At 41.6% G+C, this 23,663-nt stretch overlaps 1 protein-coding gene across 1 annotated transcript in view; it reads left to right on the top strand.

The window, feature by feature from the left end:
* Positions 1–23,663, top strand: part of PTH1R (parathyroid hormone 1 receptor) — a 114,498-nt gene that overhangs the window by 77,208 nt on the left and 13,627 nt on the right. The window contains 5 exon segments of the mRNA XM_070729821.1: positions 2,219–2,340; positions 5,135–5,229; positions 9,221–9,407; positions 11,353–11,530; positions 23,165–23,225. Coding sequence (XP_070585922.1) covers positions 2,219–2,340; positions 5,135–5,229; positions 9,221–9,407; positions 11,353–11,530; positions 23,165–23,225 — 643 coding nt within the window.

Raw genomic sequence — 23,663 nt, 5'->3', positions numbered from 1 at the left:
GTCTGCCCTTATACTATTTCCTGTATTTTATCTTAGGATGGATCTATGTTTATTCCAGGCATTTTTAAATTCAGTGACTGTGGATTTACCAACCCCATCTGCTGGAAGTTTGTTCCAAGCATCTACTAATCTTTCAGTCAAATAATATATTTCTCAGTTGCTTCTGATCTTCCCCCCAACCAACCTCAGATTGTGCCCCCTTGTTCTTGGGTTCACTTTCCCTATTAAAAACACTTCCTTCTGAACCTTATTTTAACCCTTTAAACGTATTTAAATGTTTCGATCATGTCCCCCCTTTCCCTTCTGTCCCTCCAGATAACTCAGATGGAGTTCATTAAGTCTTTCCTGATATGTTTTTATGCTTAAGACCTTCCACCATTTTTGGTAGTCCATCTTTGGACCTGTTCAATTTTATCAAATACCTTTTTGTAGGTGAGGTCTCCAGAACTGAACACAGTACTCCAAATGTGATCTCACCAGCGATCTATACAACGGGATCATAATCTCCTTCTTCCTTCTTGTTTCCGAGTCTTCGGAAAGGGGCGGCATACAAATCTAATAAATTATTATTATTATTATTATTATTATTATTATTATTATTATTATTATTGTTATGCCTCTAGTTATGCAGCCAAGCATTCTACTTGCTTTCCCTATCGCCTGACCACACCGTTTGCCCATTTTGAGACTGTCAGAAATCACTACCCCTTAAATCCTTCTCCTCTGAAGTTTTTGCTAGCACAGAACTGCCAATATGGTATGAATGTGTTGGTTGGTTTTTTAAATAATGATAGAGTTTTATATGCTTTTTAATATTAGATTTGTTCCACTGCTATATTGTTTTTATTACTGTTGTGAGCCGCCCCGAGTCTTGCGGAGAGGGGCAGCATACAAATCTAAATAATAATAATAATAATAATAATAATAATAATAATAATAATAATAATAATAATAATACAATACTCAATAATAGGTATTCCTCTGGCTAGCGTCCTTACCAGCATATTATTTTATCAGAAATTACTACCTCTAAATGTTATATTTATCATGTTTGTATTTGTGAGTGACATAGGGGAAGGTTTGGTCAGGGAAGGTTTGCCTATTTGCCGATGACTCTAAGTGTGCAATAGGATTGATATTCCTGAAGGGGTCTGTAATATGGTAAATGATTTAGCTTTACTAGATAAATGGTCAAAGCAATGGAAACTGCAGTTTAATGTTTCCAAATGTAAAATAATGCACTTGGGGAAAAGGAATCCTCAATCTGAGTATTGCATTGGCAGTTCTGTGTTAGCAAAAACTTCAGAAGAGAAGGATTTAGGGGTAGTGATTTCTGACAGTCTGAAAATGGGTGAGCAATGTGGTCGGGCAGTAGGAAAAGCAAGTAGGATGCTTGGCTGCATAGCTAGAGGTATAACAAGCAGGAAGAGGAGATTGTGATCCCCTTATATAGAGCGGTTGGTGAGACCACATTTGGAATACTGTGTTCAGTTCTGGAGACCTCACCTACAAAAAGATATTGACAAAATTGAACGGGTCCCAAAGACGGGCTACAAGAATGATGGAAGGTCTTAAGCATAAAACGTATCAGGAAAGACTTCATGAACTCAATCTATATAGTCTGGAGGACAGAAGGAAAAGGGGGGACATGATCGAAACATTTAAATATGTTAAAGGGTTAAATAAGGTCCAGGAGTGAACTGTTTTTAATAGGAAAGTGAACACAAGAACAAGGGGACACAATCTGAAGTTAGTTGGGGGAAAGATCAAAAGCAACGTGAGGAAATATTATTTCACTGAAAGAGTAGTAGATCCTTGGAATAAACTTCCAGCAGATGTGGTTGTTAAATCCACAGTAACTGAATTTAAACATGCCTGGGATAAACATATATCCATCCTAAGATAAAACACAGGAAATAGTATAAGGGCAGACTAGATGGACCATGAGGTCTTTTTCTGCCGTCAGTCTTCTATGTTTCTATGTTTCTATCACTACTTTTTACTTATGTTATGTTCATAGAAACTACTACTATCCTATACATGTTGACAAATTAAATCAAATGAATAAATAAATCGTGGTTTATAGGCAGTCACTGATCTCCCCATCACACCTGCTGACCCACTGACACCCCTGTTCCTGCCCCCTTTGTTGTGGGTATAACTGAGGCACAACTGGAGGTACCAAGAGATCACCACATCTCCTTTATCCTTCTGACAGGTCACGCCCATCGGCAGTGTGACTTGAATGGCAGCTGGGCGTTGGCGTCCAAGAAGAATGTCACCTGGGCGAATTACAACGAGTGTACCAAGTTCCTCGCTCCTATTGACCCCAAGGAAAACGTGAGTTGTTAACAAAAAAGAAACACAGACAGGTCGGAATTTCATCCATTAATTCATTAATCCATCCACCGCCCATTCCAACCAACCATCACCTTTATTTGTTTATTCATGAATTATTTATAATCTTTATTTATTTGCTCATACATTTTTGATCATCTTTAATTTATTTGCTCATAAATTATCTGCTTACCTGATTTATTCATAAATCATGTCTTTATCACCTTTGTCTGTTTTATGCATCGGTCATTTTTACCTTGTAATCTTTGTTGAACGGGTCCAAAGACGGGCTACAAAAATGGTGGAAGGTCTTAAGCATAAAAACGTATCAGGAAAGACTTAATGAACTCAATCTGTATAGTCTGGACGGGAGGACAGAAGGAAAAGGGGGGACATGATCGAAACATTTAAATATATTAAAGGGTTAAATAAGGTCCAGGAGAGAAGTGTTTTTAATAGGAAAGTGAACACAAGAACAAGGGGGCACAATCTGAAGTTAGTTGGGGGAAAAGATCAAAAGCAACATGAGAAAATATTATTTTACTGAAAGAGTAGTAGATCCTTGGAACAAACTTCCAGCAGACGTGGTAGATAAATCCACAGTAACTGAATGTAAACATGCCTGGATAAACATAGATCCATCCTAAGATAAAATACAGAAAATAGTATAAGGGCAGACTAGATGGACCATGAGGTCTTTTTCTGCTGTCAGACTTCTATGTTTCTATGTTGCTTTATTCATTAAGTCATTTATTTACAATCTTTATATATTTGTTGGCTAATTCGGCCTCCAGAAGTCGTGGTGGGTGCCCCCATCCCTGCGGGTTTTCAGGAAGAGATTGGACAATTGTTCATCTGAAACGGTGCAGGATCTCTTGCTTGAGCCAGAGGGGTTTGACTAGATGACCTCCAAGGTCCCTTTGACTCAAGTTAATTTATAATTCTGTAAGGGTCTCCTGATTGAGCCATTGGGTTGGACTGGAGGACCTCCAAGGTCCTTTCCAACTCTGTTATTCTGTTTATGTGTTTATAATCTATATTAATTAATTAATTAATTTTATTTGATTATCCATCATAATTATTCATAAATAATTCAAGAGAGCAAAAACACGTGATACTCCATCCGCCTTTTATTTTCTGCATGACAATCTCCCTGTGAGGTGGGCTAAGGGAGAAGGACTGGCCCAAAGTCACCCAGTCAGTTGCCATTCCTAAGGAGAGACTACAACTCCCTGCCACCTGGTGATTGGCCCAAAATCACCCAATCAGCTGTCATTCCTTAGGCGGGACTAGAATTCCTTATCTCCTGGTGATTGGACCAAAATCACTCAATCAGCTGTCATTCCTAAGCTGGGACTAGAACTCCCTATCTCCTAGTGATTGGACCAAAATCACCCAATCAGCTGTCATTCCTTAGGCAGGACTAGAATTCTCTATCTCCTGATGATTGGACCAAAATCACCCACTCAGCTGTCATTCCTAAGGTGGGACTAGAACTCCCCTGTCTCCTGGTGATTGGACCAAAGTCACCCACTCAGCTGTCATTCCTAAACTAGAGCTCCCCTCTCTCCTGGTTTCTATACCAAACTGGCTCAGATCTAGATGCAGAACCAGCCCTGATTCAGGGGAGTTCCAAAGTAGCGGCAAACTTTCACACAATATGAAAGTGAGAACAAAACACTCAATGCTAAACCCTCTTGCCGTGATTAAGTGTTGATTGTAGCTTCAGGGCAGCTCATTAACTTCCATAATTGGTTTATTTGCAACACACACACACACACACACACACAGTGAGCCAGTTAATAAAAAACAGTTCCCCAATTACATTTTGTAAGACATCCTTAGTCTGTTGGAGTGATAGCTAGGCATGATACATTTGATTACACGCAGTCCCCAACTTCTGACCACGATGGGCACCAGTATGTGAAATGCTAAGTGAGGTGGTTGTTAAGTCAGTCAAACCTGCAACCTTTTTCTGCAGCAGTTGTTAAATCAATCAGGTGTCATTAAGCAAATCTGCTTCCTGCATTGACTTGTGGCAAATGGCTGGGAAGGTTGTAAATGAAAATGTTGAACATTCATTCATTCATTCATTCATTCATTCATTCATTCATTCATTCATTCATTCATTTATTGGATTAGTATGCCGCCCCTCTCCGGAGACTCGATTATTATGTACAATAATAATCCAATAAATACTAAAAATGATTAAAAAACCCATTAATATAAAAAACCAAACATACATACAGACAGACATACCACACATGAAATTGTAAAGGCCCAGGGGAAAGAGCATCTCAATTCCCCCATGCCTGGCGGCAGAGGTGGGTTTTAAGGAGCTTACGAAAGGCAAGGAGGGTGGGGGCAATTCTAATCTCTGGGGGGAGTTGGTTCCAGAGGGCCGGGGCCACCACAGAAAAGGCTCTTCCCTTGGGTCCCGCCAAGCGGCATTGTTTAGTTGACGGGACCCGGAGAAGATCCACTCTGTGGGACCTAACCGGTCGCTGGGATTCGTGCGGCAGAAGGCAGTCCCTGAGATAATCTGGTCCGGTGCCATGAAGGGCTTTATAGGTCATAACCAACATTTTGAATTGTGACCGGAAACTGATCGGCAACCAATGCAGATTGCTAACATGTGACACCCAGCCGCCTTTCATGCCTGAAATGGGACTAGAACTCACCGTCTCCTGGTGATTGGCCCAGTCACCCAGCAGTCTTCATCTAATGTTAGCTAGGGGATTCTTGGAACTGACGTTGACCCATCTTAGATTGACCAATGCATCTCTGTGTATTGCAGGAAGTGTTTCATCGACTTTATCTGATTTATACGGTCGGTTATTCCATCTCGCTGGGATCGCTGACGATTGCAGTTATGATCTTAGCATATTTCCGGTAAGTTGATGCCATAGTTGTTAGGTTCCCCTTTCCCCTGGTGAGGTTTTGCAGATAAGGTCAAAAAAGTCAAAATGGCAGCCAGGGCAATGCCATCCCCCACCCATTTTGGACAGGGAGGAGTGCGCTCTAACTTAACCCCGTTGCTGGTTCGCTTCCTCCCATGCTGCGCACTGCCCAAAAAAAACCCACGGAAAAAAAAGCCCAAAACAAGATGGCAACTGCATGCGCAGTACTAGAAACTCGGCTTCTGCACATGCTCAGAAGAAGAAAAAAAATATTAATTTTTTTTAAAAAAATAGATAGTGGTGCTCACAGACCAGCACTTACCAAACCGGTTCTGTGATGTCATCATGACATCATAGCAGGTCGCTACCAGTTTTGGCGAAGCGGAAGGAACCGACCTCTTTGAAGGCCCGCCCCATCACATGTCCAAACAAAGGGGCGGGGCTTCCATTACATTGAATTTACAACTTAGGATCCCAGAATCATAAAGACTGGAAGATACCATGGGGTCATCTAGTCCTACTCCTTGCCCAAGGAGATCTTATACCATCCCAATCAAATGAATGTCCAATCTTTTCTTGAAGAGCTGTCTGCCATCTTGACTTATTTGACCCACATGGAAGCCAACATTGGCTTTTAAGGAACTTTTTGGCCGCCTTTAATGGTTTTACATTGGTTCATGGGGAGGGGGTGTCTTAAGCCGTTGTTTTGTACAGTATTTCATGTAAGGAAAAGGTGATTATAGAAAGAACAACATTAAAAAAAATATTTTTTTTGCTAGCTTTCAATCTATTCATGCACCATGTCCTATATTTTAATTTCTTTAAGTTTCTAAATTTATGTAAGCTGACATCTCATAAAACAAGTGAGTTGTCTCCTTTCCTTTCCTTTTCTTTTCTTTTTTGTTTTGTTTTATTATTTTTTCTTTTCTGTTCTCTATTTTATTCCATTCCATTCTATTACTATTGCTATTGCTTATTCTATTCTAATCTTTATTGTGTTCCGTTCCGTTCCACTCCAATTTATTCAATTCTATTCCATTCCATTCTGTTGCTATTGCTATTCCTTATTCTATTCTATTCTATTCTATTGTAAATAGAATAAATTTACAATTCTATTCTATTCTATTGTAAATAGAATAGAATAGAATTTTATTGGCCAAGTGTGATTGGACACACAAGGAAGACTCAAGACTCACTTATACCGCCAAGCATGGGGGAGTTGAGACACCTTTCCCCCAGGCTCTTTTATATCTTGTTTCATCTTTGGTATGAATGTGTTGTTTGTTTGTTTTAAATATATGTTTTTTAATATTAGATTTGTTCTACTATAATATTGTTTTTATTATTGTTGTGAGCTGCTCCAAGTCTTCGGAGAGGGGTGGCATAGAAATCTAATAAATTGTTGTTGTTGTTGTTGTTGTTATTATTATTATTAATTTCTCTTGGTGCATATGCTCTTACCGTACATAAAAGAAAAAGATACATTTGTCAAGAAATGTATTGTATCCTGTTCTGTCCTACCCTATTATTCCATTATTTTATTGTTATTGTTATTTTATTTTATTTTATTTATTTAAAAGAGCCGGAGTGGCACAGCAGGTACAGTGCTGTATTGCAGGCCACTGAAGCTGACTGTAGATCTATAGGTCAGCAGTTCAAATCTCATCACAGGCTCAAGGTTGACCCAGCCTTCCCTCCTTCCGAGGTGGGTCAAATGAGGACCCTGATTGTGGGGAGAATAGGCTGGCTCTGCTAAAAGGTGCTATTGCTAACATGTTGTAAGCCGCCCTGAGTTTAAGGAGAAGAGCGGCATAAAAATTGAATACTGTAAATAAAATTGAATAAATAAATAAATAAATTTTATTATATTATTTTATTATATTATTTTGAATATTATTTTATATGTTATGTTGTTATGTTATGTTACATTACTTTCTAGCAAGTTAAACACTAATTAACACCTCCTTTTTCTCTCTGTACATTTTTCTTTTTTTAAAAAAAGCCTAGGTAACCTATCTATTATTAAAAACCAAAAACAAACAAGAACAAACAAATGTCAATTTTTTTTCTTCTCCCTCTTGGTGGGATATATTTACTAATCCCATTTTTTAAATTTTTTTATTCCAAACCCAATTAACATTCAGCCAATTCACAGTTATTAATTCATGCCAACATTTCTTACTTTATATTTAATACTGTTGGTATGTCTCGGTATAGCTAGGCTATGAGACCTTCGACATTCACCGAGCATAGATGAAGAAGAGTGTGGATGTGTGTGTGTTATAGCCAATAATGACACAGACTTAGTTATGCTGATTAAGTACTATTTACATATATACATAAAACAGAAACAATCCATAAACTGCACATAGCAAGCACTAAGCAATACAATATAAACTGCATATAACAAGCACTAAGCAATACACACTCCCTGCTCAAGGTAAAGACAAAAGTGAATGAGCAATTCAGCATCATTGTAGGAGAGAGTACTGGCGCCCTCTTATGGTGAACCAGCCAAAACTCTTAAAGTGACATTACTACTTAAATACAAGAAACCACAATAGGCAGTTTAACATGGCAATCCCAAATAACTATGTACCATGTACTAACAAATACTTCTAAATTTTCTGCCATTACTCTAAATTCAATTCTCATTCAATCAATTAACAATTATTAACTCCTATCGGCATTAACAGTGCTATATTTTACTCCAAATTCAAATGTATCTTTAACAAATTCGATATCTCATACAACATAATAGCAAAAAGAAAAGAAAAAATTTAAAAGACCTCATAACCATTACTTTAATTTTCCTCCATTTTTAAAATCATCCTTGTGTTTTTGTGGGCCTGCAAACGAATCCCTTGCAAAAGATGACATGGGGTGAGGTATCATCAATACGCTGATGATACCCAGTTATACATCTCCACCCCATGTCCAGTCAACGAAGCAGTGGAAGTGATGTGCCGGTGCCTGGAGGCTGTTGGGGCCTGAATGGGTGTCAACAAACTCAAACTCAACCCAGACAAGACGGAGTGGCTGTGGGTCTTGCCTCCCAAGAAGGACAATTTCATCTGTCCGTCCATTACCCTGGAGGGAGAACTATTGACCCCCTCAGAGAGGGTCTGCAACTTGGGCATCCTCGATCCACAGCTGACATTGGAACATCATCTTTCAGCTGTGGCGAGGAGGGCGTTTGCCCAGGTTCGCCTGGTGCACCAGTTGCAGCCCTATTTGGACAGGGAGTCATTGCTCACAGTCACTCATGCCCTCATCACCTCGAGGTTCGATTACTGCAACGCTCTCTACATGGGGCTACCTTTGAAAAGTGTTCATAAACTTCAGATCGTGCAGAATATGGCCGCGAGAGCCATCGTGGGGCTTCCTAGATTCGCCCACGTTTCTGCAACACTCCGCGGCCTGCACTGGCTGCCGATCGGCTTCTGGTCACAATTCAAAGTGTTGGTAATGACCTTTAAAGCCTTACATGGCATTGGGCCAGAATACATCCGGAACTGCCTTCTACCGCACGAATCCCAGCGGCCAGTAAGGTCCCACAGAGTTGGCCTTCTCCAGGTCCCGTCGACCAAACAATGTCGTTTGGTGGGCCCCAGGGGAAGAGCCTTCTCTGTGGCGGCCCTGGCCCTCTGGAATCAACTCCCCCCAGAGATTAGACCGGCCCCTACCCTCCTTGTCTTTCGCAAATTACTCAAGACCCACCTTTGTCGCCAGGCATGGGGGAGTTAGGATATTCCTTCCCCTAGGCCATTACAAGTTATATATGGTATGTTTGTGTGTATGTTTGGTTTTTATAATAAGGGTTTTTAGTTGTTTTATTAAATTGGATTGTTACATGTTTTTTTTAATCATTGTTGTTAGCCGCCCCGAGTCTGCGGAAAGGGGAGGCATACAAATCCAATAAATAAATAAATAAATAAAATGATCAAAGTCCTGAAATTTCATATATTATTGTCTCATTTCAGGCGTCTGCACTGTACCCGGAATTATATCCACATGCATTTGTTTGTCTCCTTCATTCTTCGGGCCATCAGTATCTTTGTCAAGGATGCGGTCCTGTATTCCGGTTCTGCGCTGGAAGAGACGGAGTTAATTCCAGAAGAGGAATTCAGACCCATGACCGAGGCTACCCCAGTAGATAACTCAACCCCGGTTAGTATCTCCCACTTGAGAAAACCCCCCTCATGTTCAAGTAAAAGAAAGATCGAACACTTCCTTCATTGATTTGATATTTTTATTCTGCTTTTATTACTTTTATCAATAACTTGGTGAACCTGCTTGATAGATCTTTCCTGCTCCCATTTTTTCCCCATTACAATAACCCTGCAGGGTTGAGCAGAGAGAGAGAGAAGGATTGGCCAAAGGTCACTCAGCTGGCTTATATGCCCAAAGTAGGACTAGAATTCAACATAGCAATAGCATTTAGACATATAATGCTTTATAGTGTTTTTCCAGCCCTCTCTAAACGGTTTACAGAATCAGCATATTTGCTCCCAACAATTTGGGTCCTTATTCGACCCACCTGGGAAGGATGGAAGGCTGAGTCAACCTTGAGCCGGTGGTGAGATTTGAACTGCTGAACTACAGCTAGCAGTGAGCTAAGTAGCCTGCAGTGCTGCACTCTAACCACTGTGCCACCTCGGCTCAACATCTCCTTGTGATTAGCCCAAAGTCATCCAGCCAAAATTCATGGCTAAGGCGAGACTACATCTCATTGTCTGGTGATCGGACCAAAGTCACCCAGCTGACTAGAACTTACTGCCTCCGGGTGAATGGCTGAAAGTTCCCCATCTGGCTTTTGTGCATAAAGTGGGACTAGAATTCACCATCTCCTAGTGATTGGCCTAAACTCATCTGGTCAACTTTTGTGCATAAGATGGGACTAGAACTCCCTGTCTCCTGGTGATTGACCCAAAGTCATCTAACTGGCTTTCATGGCTAAGGCCGGACCAGAACTCACTCTCTCCTGGTGATTGGCCTAAACTCATCTGGTCAACTTTTATGCATAAGATGGGACTAGAACTCCCTGTCTCCTGGTGATTGGCCCAAAGTCACCCTGGCAGCTTTTATACCTAGAGAGAGACTAGAACTCACTCTCTCCTGGTGATTGGCCTAAACTCATCTGGTCAACTTTTGTGCATAAGATGGGACTAGAACTCCCTGTCTCCTGGTGATTGGCCCAAAATCACCCAGCCAGCTTTTATACCTAAAGAGAGACTAGAATTCACTCTCTCCTGGTGATAGACCCAAAGTCACCCAGCCAGATTTTATACCTAAAGAGGGACTAGAACTCACTCTCTCCTGGTGATAGACCCAAAGTCACCCAGCCAGATTTTATACCTAAAGAGGGACTAGAACTCACTCTCTCCTGGTGATAGACCCAAAGTCATCTAACTGGCTTTCATGGCTAAGGCCGGATTAGAACTCACTCTCTCCTGGTGATTGGCCTAAACTCATCTGGTCAACTTTTATGCATAAGATGGGACTAGAACTCCCTGTCTCCTGGTGATTGGCCCAAAGTCACCCTGCCAGCTTTTATACCTAGAGAGAAACTGGAACTCACTCTCACCTGGTGATTGGCCTAAACTCATCTGGTCAACTTTTGTGCATAAGATGGGACTAGAACTCCCTGTCTCCTAGTGATTGGCCCAAAGTCACCCAGCCAGCTTTTATACCTAAAGAAGGACTAGAACTCACTCTCTCCTGGTGATTAACCCAAAGTCATCTAACTGGCTTTCATGGTTAAGGCCAGACCAGAACTCACTCTCTCCTGGTGATTGGCCTAAACTCATCTGGTCAACTTTTATGCATAAGATGGGACTAGAACTCCCTGTCTCCTGGTGATTGGCCCAAAGTCACCCTGCCAGCTTTTATACCTAAAGAGGGACTAGAACTCCCTGTCTCCTGGTGATTGGCCCAAAGTCACCCAACTGGCTATCATGCCTCACCATCTACCAGTTTAAACAAGCTGTGTAAGATCAAAGCTGGACCATCCATGATGCCCATGATTTATCAATATTGTCAATTAACTTTCTGCTTTCTCTCCCTCCCTCCCTCCCTCTCTTTCTTTCTTTCTCTTTTTCTCTCCCTCTCTTAGTACTTCTCTCAGTACCCTCCCCAGGTGACCTGCAAATTGGTCGTGACTTTCTTCCTCTACTTCCTCGGCACCAGTTACTACTGGATCTTGGTGGAAGGCCTCTACCTTCACAGCCTCATCTTCATGGCCTTCTTCTCGGAGAAGAAATACCTCTGTGGATTCACGTTGTTCGGTTGGGGTGAGTTCTGTCTTTCTGTCAAGGCTGGGGGATCTCGGGAGCTTCCAAAAGTTGGCTTCTTGGTCATGAGAGGTCTTACAATCCATCCATTGTTCGGTTCATTGTTTGTGGACAACAAACTAAGCATGAGTCAACAATGTGCAGCAGGGCTAAAAAAAGCCAACACAATCTTAAGCTGCATAAACAGAGGAATACACTCCAAGATCAGGGAAGTATTAATACCACTCTATAATGCCCTGGTCAGACCACACCTCGAGTATTGCATTCAGTTTTGGTCACCACTCTGCAAAAGAGACATTGATACTCTAGAAAAAGTGCAGAAGAGAGCAACCAGAATGATAAAGGGACTAGCAACTAAAACATACGAGGAAAGGTTGCAGGAACTGGGCATGGATGGTCTAGAGCAGTGTTTTTCAACCAGTGTGCCGTGGCACACTAGTGTGCCGTGAGACATGGTCAGGTGTGCCGCGAAGCTCAGAGAGAGAAAGAAAACAAGAGAGAGAGAAAGAGAGAGAGAGAGAAAGAGAGAAAGAGCAAGAGAGAGAAAGCAAGCAAGAGAGAGAGAGAGAGAAAGAAAGAAAACAAGAGAGAGAAAGAAAGAGAGAAAGAAAGAAAGAGAGAGAGAGAAAGAGAGAAAAAGAGAAAGAGCAAAAGAGAGAGAAAGCAAGCAAGAGAGAGAGAGAAAGAGAGAGAGAAAGAAAGAGAACGAGAGAGAGAGAGAGAAAGAGAACAAGAGAGAAAGAAAGCAATGGAGAGAGCAAGAGAGAGAAAGAAAGAAAGAGAGAGAGAGGGAGGGAAGGTGGGAGAGAGAAAGAGAGTAAAAAAGAGGAAGGAAGAGAGAAAGAAAGAGGGATGGAGAGAGAGAGAAAAAAGAGAAAGAGAGAGAAAGAGGGAGGGAGGGAGGGAGAGAGAAATAGAACAAAAGGGAGGAAGAGAGAGAGATAATTTTTTTGTCCAAACTTTTTTTAGCCCCCCCCCCCCACTCAATGTGCCCCATGGTTTTGTAAATGTAAAAAATGTGCCGCAGCTCAAAAAAGGTTGAAAATCACTGGTCTAGAGCAGTGTTTCCCAACCTTGGCAACTTGAAGAGATCTGGACTTCAACTCCCAGAATTCCCCAGCCAGAATTCAGTGGCTGGAGAGTTCTGGGAGTTGAAGTCCAGATCTCTTCAAGTTGCGAAGGTTGGGAAACACTGGTCTAGAGAAGAGGAGGTCCGGGGCGGACATGATAGCAGTCTTCAAATACTTGAGGGGCTGCTACAGGGAGGGGAACACATTATTTTCCAAAGCACCAGAGGGCCAGACAAGGAGCTATGGATGGAAGGTGTCCAAGGAGAGATTCAACCTGGAAATAAAGAGGAACTGTGAGAGCAATCAACCAGTGGAAGGGCTTGCCCGCAGAGGTAGTGAACGCTCCAATACTCGTGGCCTTCAAGAAAAGACTGGACTGCTACTGGACTAGTGTGATATAGAGTCTCTGCACCCGCAGAAGGTTAAGAATCCTAGAATCAAAGAATCATGGAATCATAGAAGCATGAAATCATGGAATCATGGAATCATAGAATCATGGAATCATGAAATCATAGAATCATGGAATAACGGAATCATAGAATTGTAGAATCATAGAATCATGGAATCATAGAATCAAAGAATCATAGAATCATAGAATCATGGAAACATGGAATCATAGAATCATGGAATCATGGAATCATGGAATCATGGAAACATGGAATCATGGAATCATGGAATCATAGAATCATGGAATCATGGAATCATGGAATCATGGAATCATAGAATCATGGAAACATGGAATCATGGAATCATGGAATCATAGAATCATAGAAACATGGAATCATGGAATCATAGAATCATGGAAACATGGAATCATGGAAACATGGAACCATGGAAACATGGAGTCATGGAATCATGGAATCATGGAAACATGGAATCATGGAATCATAGAATCATAGAATCATGGAAACATGGAAACATGGAAACATGGAGTCATGGAGTCATGGAGTCATAGAATCATGGAATCATGGAAACATGGAATCATGGAATCATAGAATCATGGAATCATGGAATCATGGAAACATGGAATCATGGAAACATGGAATCATAGAATCAAAGAATCATGGAATCATGGAAACATGGAATCATGGAGTCATGGAGTCATAGAATCATGGAACCATGGAATCATAGAATCATAGAATCATGGAATCATAGAATCATACAGTTGGAAGGGACCTCCAGGGTCATCAGGTCCAACCCCTTGCTCAATGCAGGATTCACTGAACCATCCTAGAAAGATGACTGTCCAGTCTCTGTTTGAAGACCTCCAGTGAAGGCGAGCCCACCACCTCCTGTGGCAAGCTGTTCCACTGGTTTATCACCCCTACTGTCCAGTCTCTGTTTGAAGACCTCCAGTGAAGGCGAGCCCACCACCTCCTGTGGCAAGCTGTTCCACTGGTTTATCACCCCTACTGTTATAAAGCTTTTTCTGATATCTCATCTAAATCTGCTCCCTTCCAGTTTCATCCCATTGTTTCTAGTCCTTCCATGGGCTAATGAGAACAATGCTGGTCCCTCTGCTCTGTGACAGCCCTTCATGTATTTATAGACAGCTATCAAGTCTCCTCTCAGTCTTCTCCTTTGCAGACTAAACATCACTAGATCCTTTAACCATTCCTCATGGTTTCCAGACCACTCACCATTAGACCAGAGGACCTGCGAGGTCCCTTCCAACTCTAATAATAAATAAATAAATCCTTGATGGGTTTTTTTAGAGTCAAAAAATAAAGGAAAGATGATGGCGAGATACAAAAATGGGATGACCAGAATATCCACTTGGAAGTCCCTCTAGATATTAGAAACATAGAAGATTGAGGGCAGAAAAAGACCTCATGGTCCATCTAGCCTGCCCTTATACTATTTCCTGTATTTTATCTTAGGATAAATTGGCCGGAGGATGGGATTGATGGAACTGGTGATATAAATTAAATCATGACTTAAATAAGATCTTTCTTTCTGGAGAAGATAGATCCATCTATGGGGTTGATAAGAGTCAACCCCGACTAGATGGGCCTTTAATTGATCCATTTAAAGGTCTTTAAGACGTCATTGCAAAATATTGACTTTGAAGTTGAATCCAGTAGCTCCTGAGCTTCTCCTGACTATTTTGTGGGAATTTAGAGGGGGGGAGGGGGGAGAATGAGTTCCTAGTGACTTCAGCCACCTTCAAGCCTTGAGCTTCGAATTCCCAAAGGTGTTCAAAGCGACACACTGGGGGAAACAACAGAAGATCTCTTCTGCTTCCTCATCTTCCACATCTTTGGTCACAGATGATGGTGGAACCTTCAGACTCTCCGAACGTGACTGTTTACTTGCAGACATTTCATGATGCAACTACGTAATTCTATCAGTGCTAATAGAGTTGGGTGGCTTATAAATCAAATCAAATTAAATTAAATTAAATTGTGGGGGTTCTAACTTGTAACATTGATGATGTTACCTAGTTGGATCATGAAATATCTCCAAAAACCCAATCAAACAAAGAGCACTAAGGTCCCCACACTCCTCCTCTTCTTCTTTTTCTTCCTCCCTTCTTCTTCCTCTTCTTCTTCCTCCTCCTCCCCTTCTTCTTCCTCTTCTACTTCCTCTTCTTCCTCTTGTTCTTCCTCCTCCTCTTCATCTTCTTCCTCTTCTTCCTCTCCTTCTCCTTTTCATCCTCCTCGTCCTCGTCCTCCCCCTCCTTCTTCCTCTTCCACTTCCTCTTCTTCTTCTTCCTCCTCCTCTTCTTCATCTTTTTCTTCCTCTTCTTCTTCCTCTTCCTCTTCTTCCTCTTTCTCTCCTTCTCCTTTTCGTCCTCCTTCTTCTTCCACTTCCTCTTCTTCCTCTTCCTCCTCCCCCTCTTCTTCTTCCTTTTCCTCTTCTTCCTCTTCCTCTTCTTCCTTTCTCTCCTCCTTTTTGTCCTCCTCCTCCTTCTTCTTCCTCTTCCATTTCCTCTTCTTCCTCTTCCTCCTCCCCCTCTTCTTCTTCCTCTTCCTCTCCTTCTCGTCCTTCCTCCTCCTCCTCCTCCTTCTTCTTCTTCCCTAACTTCAGGGTCAGGTCTCCAAGTTTACCCTGAGCACATTTGTCTGGACAATAAGAACGGAAAGCTGCAATTTTAGCCGAAAACAGGATGTGGGATGCTGTGGTGGGCAGATCATTAGCTGAGGTCTGTTTTCGCTTGCAGGCGTCAAGGAAAGAAACATTTAAGGTCTCCAAAATAGCTTGAGCTGACCAAGAAGAAGGGGGACATTTTGTAGAAGCATAGATGTGCGCGTGAGAGAGAGAGAGAGAGACACTTTCAGAGAGACCAGTTATTGTCACAGTCGCTGTCAGTTCCATGAAAGGTTTTGGATGGAACCATCTACTCTAGGAGGGCCGGTCTCCTTGGCTGACCCTTAGGAATTAGGACTTTTCTGAGTGGCTCCACCAGGTTGACTCTAGGTTGCTTCTTGGAGACCACAAGTTCTCATAAATCTTTGCTCCTGGAGGTCTTCAGTTCCGGCTGACCCTCTACCATTCTCTTAGAAACATCACAGTAGATAATACTATTAGGGTTTAGTCGCCAGATGTTGAGACTGGATTTGGTCTTTAGGTGCACTTCTCAAGGACCTGAGATAGCCAGGTGTGGTTGTTTGATGGCGCTAAAGGTCTCGCCGCAGGATTTAAGCTGTTCCAAATCAAGCTGCCTTTTGCAATTGACCAATGGGGGATTTTGTCAATGCCAACCTTACTCCATTCATCCAGACGTTATCATTGGGGCTGATTGCACAGCCAGTCAGATGTTTAGACTAGATTTAGCCTTTCAGTCAACCTCTTGAGTCCTTGCCAAGGAAATGATATAGCCAGATGTGGTTGTTTGATCGGTTAAAAGAATCATCACAAAATGTCAGCTATTCTGAGTCAAGCTGCCTTTTGCAATTGACCGACAGGGAATTTGTAAATGCAGATAGTCTTCAAGGGATGCTCCAGATGTTTTGAGATGGCACCCAAGGCCCTACCTTAACTGCCTTTGGTCAAATGTATTCAACATCTATTTGCAGGTCTATTTTGTGACTTCCTCCTCTTTCTTCTCTTCTGCTCTCTGCAGATATTTATTTATTTATTTATTTTATTTTATTTATTGGATTTGTATGCCGCCCCTCTCTGTAGACTCAGGGTGGCTAAAAACAGTAATAAAAACAGCATGTAACAATCCAATACTAAAACAACTAAAAAAAACCCTTATTATAAAACCAAACATACATACAAACATACCATGCATAAAATTGTAAAGGCCTAGGGGGAAAGAGTATCTCAATTTCCCCATGCCTGGTGGCAGAAGTGGATTTTAAGAAGCTTACGAAAGGCAAGGAGGGTGGGGGCGATTCTAATCTCTGGGGGGGGAGTTGGTTCCAGAGGGCCGGGGCCGCCACAGAGAAGGCTCTTCCCCTGGGTCCCGCCAAATGACATTGTTTAGTTGTCGGGACCCAGAGAAGGCCCACTCTGTGGGACTTAACTGGTCACTGGGATTTGTGCGGCAGAAGGCGGTCCCTGAGATAATCTGGTCCGGTGCCATGAAGGGCTTTATAGGTCATAACCAACACTTTGAATTGTGACCAGAAATTGATCGGCAACCAATGTAGACTGCGGAGTGCTGCAGCTACGCTATCGGTCTGAAAAAATGCAAAATTTACACACACACTTCTGACAATTCAAATAATGTATACCTAAAGTTTTGCATTCGCATTCATACCATTACTGTAGGCTGAGAAAAAAAATGTGGTGCATTGCTTTCTGGGCGACCTTGGTAACATTGAACGGTCACTAAATGAATTGTTGTAAGTCAAGGACTACCTGTCTTGTTGTGCCCGTCCTCCAAACATTTTTTCATCTCTCTCTTATCGATAATTGCCAGCTCTGAGGTGTTGCATGGCAAATGCTTGTCTAATTAGTATTAATTACTCGTTAATATGGATTCACTGTTCTCAACGCACAGTCAACCAGATGTTCAGACTGGAAGTTGAGAATTTTATCCAGCTGTTGATTCTTTCCCGAGGCCCTGGGATAAGCAGATGTTGATATTTCGTGGTGTTAGAGCTATCCACTGCAGGAAACAATTGGTATTATAGATCGCTGAATTGAAGAACTTCTATCCTGTCTCCAACCTCCCCTTTGTGGGAAAGTTTGTAGAGAAAGTGGTGGCGCTCCAGCTTCTATGGACTTTGGAGGAAACAGATTGTCTAGAGCAGTGTTTCCCAACTTTGGCAACTTGAAGATATCTGGACTTCAACTCCCAGAATTCCCCAGCCAGCATTCGCTGTCTGGGGAATTCTGGGAGTTGAAGTCCAAATATCTTCAAGTTGCCAAGGTTGGGAAACACTGCTCTAGACCCCTCATTCCAAACAATGTTCCAATTGCCCCCATTAAACAATGTTCCAATTGCCCCCATTAAAAATGAGGGCCGGGGCCGCCACAGAGAAGGCTCTTCCCCTGGGTCCCGCCAAATGACATTGTTTAGTTGTCGGGACCCAGAGAAGGGGGTAATTTTATTTTTAATGGGGGTCAATTAGAACCTTGTTTAAACCTAGTTAATGGCCTTTTAGGCTTTCTCCGTGTGAGTATTTTATATTGATAAAATTGAACGGGTCCAAAGACGGGCTACACAAACAATGGGAGGTCTTGAGCATAAAACAGATCAGGAAAGACTTCATGAACTCAATAGTCTGGAGGACAGAAGGGAAAGGGGGGACATGATTGAAACATTTAAGTCCACGGAGAAGGGCGGCATACAAATCCAATAAATAAATAAATGTTAAAGGGTTAAATAAGGTTCAGGATGGAAGTGTTTTTAATAGGAAAGTGAACCCAAGAACAAGGGGGCACAATCTGAGGTTAGTTGGCGGGAAAATCAGAAGCAACGTGAGAAATTATTATTTTACTGGAAGAGTAGTAGATGCTTGGAACAAACTTCCAGCAGACGTGGTTGGTAAAACCACAATAACTGAATTTAAACTGGGATAAACATAATCCATCCCAAGATAAAACACAGGAAATAGTATAAGGGCAGACTGGATGTACCAGGAGGTCTTTTTCTGCCGTCAATCTTCTATGTTTCTATTATTATTATTTATTATTATTATTTATTAGATTTGTATGCTGCCCTTCTCCGAAGACTCTATGAGTAGTTCACTTTTCGAATAATAAGAATTATATGTCATGGAAGGGTGAGATTCTTAGGTGAGGCATGGCCAAAGAGAGGTTGGGAACCACTCAGGGAAGGGCTACCAAAATTTTTACTTCCGCACTGTGGACGTGGCTTATGCATTTTCTTTCAACATCTTTCAGTGCAAATTGGGTACTCTGGGATGGAGCTCCATTTTCGCTACCCCACTGCGTTCCCCCCATCCCGCCAGTAGCCCACCCATGGAACCCCTGATCTAGACCCTTTTCAACTGGGATTCTGACCTGGCTACAGCACGGAAACCTTTTTATTTATTTATTCATTTATTTATTCTTTGTCCAATACACAATACATATGGAAGAGAATAGAGATTGGGTAGTATATATAAGGATAATATGTAATATAGAAGAGAGAGTATATGAGAGGAAGAAAATATATATGATATATGACATAAAGAAAAGACAATTGGACAAGGGACGTTAGGCACACCAGTGCACTTATGTACGCCCCTTACTGGCCTCTTAGGAACTTGGAGAGGTCAATCGTGGATAGCCCAAGGAAGAAATGTTGGGGGTTGGGGGTTGACACTATTGAGTCCGGTAAAGAGTTCCATGCTTCGACAACTCGATTGTTAAAGTCATGCTTTTTACAGTCACGTTTAGAGCGGTTAATATTAAGTTTGAATCTGTTGCGTGCTCTTGTATTGTTGCGGTTGAAGCTGAAGTAGTCGTTGACCGGAAAGCATATGATCTTGTGGGCAATACTTAAATCATGTTTTAGGTGCCGTAGTTCTAAACTTTCTAGACCCAGGATAGTCTATTTTCGTAGGGTATTCTGTTTCGAGTGGAGGAGTGAAGGGCTCTTCTGGTGAAATATCTTTGGATGTTTTCGAGGGTGTTGAGGTCCGAGATGTGGTATGGGTTCCAAACAGATGAACTGTATTCGAGAATGGGTCTGGCATAAGTTTTGTAGGCTCTTGTCAGTAGTGTGAGATTGCCGGAGCAGAAGCTACGTAGGTCACCCTGATGGATGATCTCTGGCGAGCCCGTGATAGAAGTCACTCCGCTATCTTGGTGCTACTTGACCTCTCAGTTTCTTTCAGTACTATTGACCGTGGTATCTTTTTGAGACAACTAAGGGAATTGGGAGTGGGAGGCACCCTTTATACAGTGGTTCTCCTCCTACCTCTCCGATCGATCGCAATTGTTATTGGTGGGAAGTCAGAGGTCGACCCCTAGCCCCCCCTTTGTGGGGTCCCTCAGGGTTCGGTCATCTCTCAGCCTTCCCAAAGACCAAATGTTGATCAGATGGGGGATGATAGAATGGTCACTAAGTGCGAAAAGCAGCCCTGAGTTCATTTTTTCAGTGTGGTTGTAATTGTCAAAACAGCATTGTAAGTCGAGGACTTCCGGTGTCATTACTGTTCCTGAATGACTATCTCAAGTCCTTATCAGCTGAATTTTTGATTCTAACAAACACAACCTCAACTTAACACCCAAAACAATTTACGGAAGAAATTTCAATTAATTTCCTGGCGATATTTTGTGGTGGTGTGTGTTGTTGGGGTTGTCGCTGGCTTTGCTGCGGCATTATAGTTTTAGAGCTGCAAGGGTGTTGTTGTGTTATGACCCGGCAGGGATTCGAAACACCTGCAATTTCCAGCCTCAAAGTTCAGAAACCTTTTGCAATGCAACCAGCCTATCTTTCTATTATTTCATTTGATTGACAGCTTGTTTTTCCTCCAAAAACTGAAAACCCTTATCCCTCACCACGTCCTCCCCATTCCATCCCACGGGAATCATAAAATCAAAATTCAGGTGATGCCACAACTTAGCAAAGGAAATTCTCTTTTTTAAATGCAGGGCCAAACGAAAAGAGAAACTTTTGCGAAGAAAAAGCAGATTTTTTTTTTAAAAAAAAAAACCCTCACCTGCCAAAATCCACCATGAAAAGGAAAATATTCCTTGAAACATTGACTCAGAACTTGGAACGTCTGATCTGCTTTAACGGGCTCGTCTACCATAAAGAAGAAGAAAAAAGAAGGGAGACATTGTCTCTCTCAAAAATTAACCAATTTTCTTTTTTATTATCTCATAAGCTGCTGCGTGTTACTGTCCAGCTCACAACACAAACTGTCCAAATAGAAGCAGGCTGTAAATTATGTTACTTTATGTGATAATAAAATATAATGAGGCTGTGGAGATTTTTTATTTTATTTACTTCTCTCTGCCAAAGGCTTGGGAAGTTGGCCTGGATGGGCTGAAAACGCTCCCTCCATTCCTGCAGATAATGGTTTATCTCAGAGAAGGGTGCCTTATTGTCTAGCTTCCACAGCCAAAATCAGGAAGGCTGAAAAAATGTGAGAAAAAGAAGAATTGGCTTCTTAAACGGGATTAAATCCAGCCAGCGAATTGATTTGCAAATTAAATGTTTTACTATTTGGTTTTCCAGAATAATGTTTGGCTATGTTTTCCCTATTCACTGAACGGTGATCACCTGTTGGCCTACTTTCCACATCTATTGGTTTATTTTTATGCACCTAAAAGGGTTAGACAGAAGGTTAATTATTTTGCGATTGCCTATTGCTAATAAAACACAAGTAATTTCTGTAAAATGCTGCCTTTTTTTTAATAGAGCTGCAGATATTTAGAAAACAAATTTTAAAATTTGTTTCTGCTTTTTAAAAATATTTTGGCTCTGGTGCAGATATGTTTTTTCTTCCTGTTTTTTTTTTAAAATCCATTTTGATCAGTTACTGTTATAAGGTTTTGCCGATGTTTACTTATTAAACATAAATAAAGGTGAGTGTGAGTACTCTGATTTTTCCAATGATAAATTTCCAACAATTAAGTCAGGAAAGAAAGAGGAAGGGGAGGAGAGAAAGGAAGGAAAGAAGGACAGAAGGAAGGAGGACAGAGAAGGGGAAAGAAAGAAGGAAGGAAAAGGAAGAAGAAAATAAAAAAGAGAAGGGCAGAGGAAAAAGGGAAGGGAGAGGAATGGAGAGGAGAGGAGGGGAAAGAAAAGGGGGAGGGGAAAGGAAAAGAAAGGAAAGGAAAAGATGGAAAAAGAGGAAGGAAGGAAGGATGGAAGGAAGCTTAAGGAGAAGGGGAAGGAAAGAAGGAAGGAAAAGGAAGAAGGAAATAAAAAAGAATAAAGGGACAAAGGAAAAAGGGAAGGGAAGGAAAAAGGGAAGGAAGGAAAAAGACAGGGAGGAAGGAAGAAAAGAAGGAAAAGGAGAAAAGGGCAGCAGAAAAGAAGAAGGAAAGAAGGAAAAAGTGGGGGAGGAAATCAAGGTTGGAAAGGAGAAATAAAAAAGGAGAGAAGGGCAGAGGAAAAAGGGAAGGGGGAGGAATGGAAAGGAAAGGGGGAAGGGAAAGGAAAGGAAAGGAAAAGACGGAAAAAGAGGATGGAAGGAAGAAAGGAAGGCTAAGGAGAAGGAGAAGGAAAGAACGAAGGAAAGGGAAGAAGGAAATAAAAAAGGATAAAGGGGCAAAGGAAAAGGGGAAGCAAAGGAAAAAAGGGAAGGAAGGAAAAAGAAGAAAAGAAGGAAAAGGAGAAAAGGGCAACAGAAAAGAAGAAGGAAAGAAGGAAAAAGTGGGGGAGGAAAGCAAGGTTGGAAGAGAGGAAGGAAGGAAGGAATCTCTCCTTGCATTATGGAGATTGGTTCACTTTGATGGACTGATGACCTATGTCAGGGTTGACTCTCTTAGAGGCCACATAGACCCACCCACCCACCTACTGGTTTCAGCTCTTCTAAAAATGCCTCCATCCCCACTATGCCCTTCTCTTCCTCCTTCTTCTTCTGCTCCTCTTTCCTTCCACCGCTCTAGCATCATAAACTTCTCCAGACATCTGCGTCTTCACATCATGGATCCGAAACAGTAGTCCTCCACTTACAACAGTTCATTTAGTGACCGTTTTTAAGTTACGACAACACAGACCAAAAATGAATTCTGACTGTTTTTGACACTTTCAGCCATTGTTGAATCCTTACGGTCACATGATCAAATTCAGACGCTGGGCAATTGACTCGTATTTATGACCGTTGCTGCACCCCTAGGTCGCGCAATCCTCTTTTGCGACCAGCAGAAAAATTAGCAAAGCCAATAAGGGAGCCAGATTCATTGGAACAACTGTAACAATTCATTTAACAACCGTGGCCAGGAAAGGTTGTAAAATGGGGCAAAATTCACTTAGCAACTCTCACGCTTAGCAAATTCAGATTTTGGGTTCAATTGTGGTCATAAATCAAGGACTACCTGTGATTTGAACCTGGTCGATTGTACCTCAAGTAAAGTCTAACCGGACAACAATACAACCCTCCTCACTTCACCACACACACAAACACAGACTAGGCAGGTTGCTGTAGACAAATATGGAATATTGATCTAATTCTGAGACTCATCTCCCCCTTCCATTTTTCAGGCATTCCAGCTTTGTTTGTCACAATCTGGGCAACCCTCCGAGCAACGTTAGCGGACACCGAGTGAGTCCTGAGTTCTTTCTTTCTTTCTTTCTTTAAAAAAAAATCTGACTTTGAATCCTACGGTAAACGTTTTATTTTTTATTCCTCGCACGAAATCAGATGTCACTAAAAAAATTAACTGATGAGTTTTGTGACACTAAAAACATGACAAAGGTAGATGGTGGTAGAAGAAGATAGGTAGGCAGGTAGGTAGGTAGGTAGTTACATAGATAGGTAGGTGGATAGATAGATGTAGATTAGATTGGATTAGATAGATAGATAGATAGATAGATAGATAGATAGATAGATAGATAGATAGATAGATAGATAGATAGATAGATAGATAGATAGATAGATAGAGATAGCAGATAAGAGATAGATAATAGAGAGATAATAGAGCTAGACAGAGATGAATGGATGGAAAGAAGGAAGGATGAAAGAGAAAAAATATAAATATTT

The sequence above is a fragment of the Erythrolamprus reginae genome, chromosome Z, assembly GCF_031021105.1.
Source record: "Erythrolamprus reginae isolate rEryReg1 chromosome Z, rEryReg1.hap1, whole genome shotgun sequence".
Classification (NCBI taxonomy): domain Eukaryota; kingdom Metazoa; phylum Chordata; class Lepidosauria; order Squamata; family Dipsadidae; genus Erythrolamprus; species Erythrolamprus reginae.
This window is presented reverse-complemented; position numbering and strand designations above follow the sequence as displayed.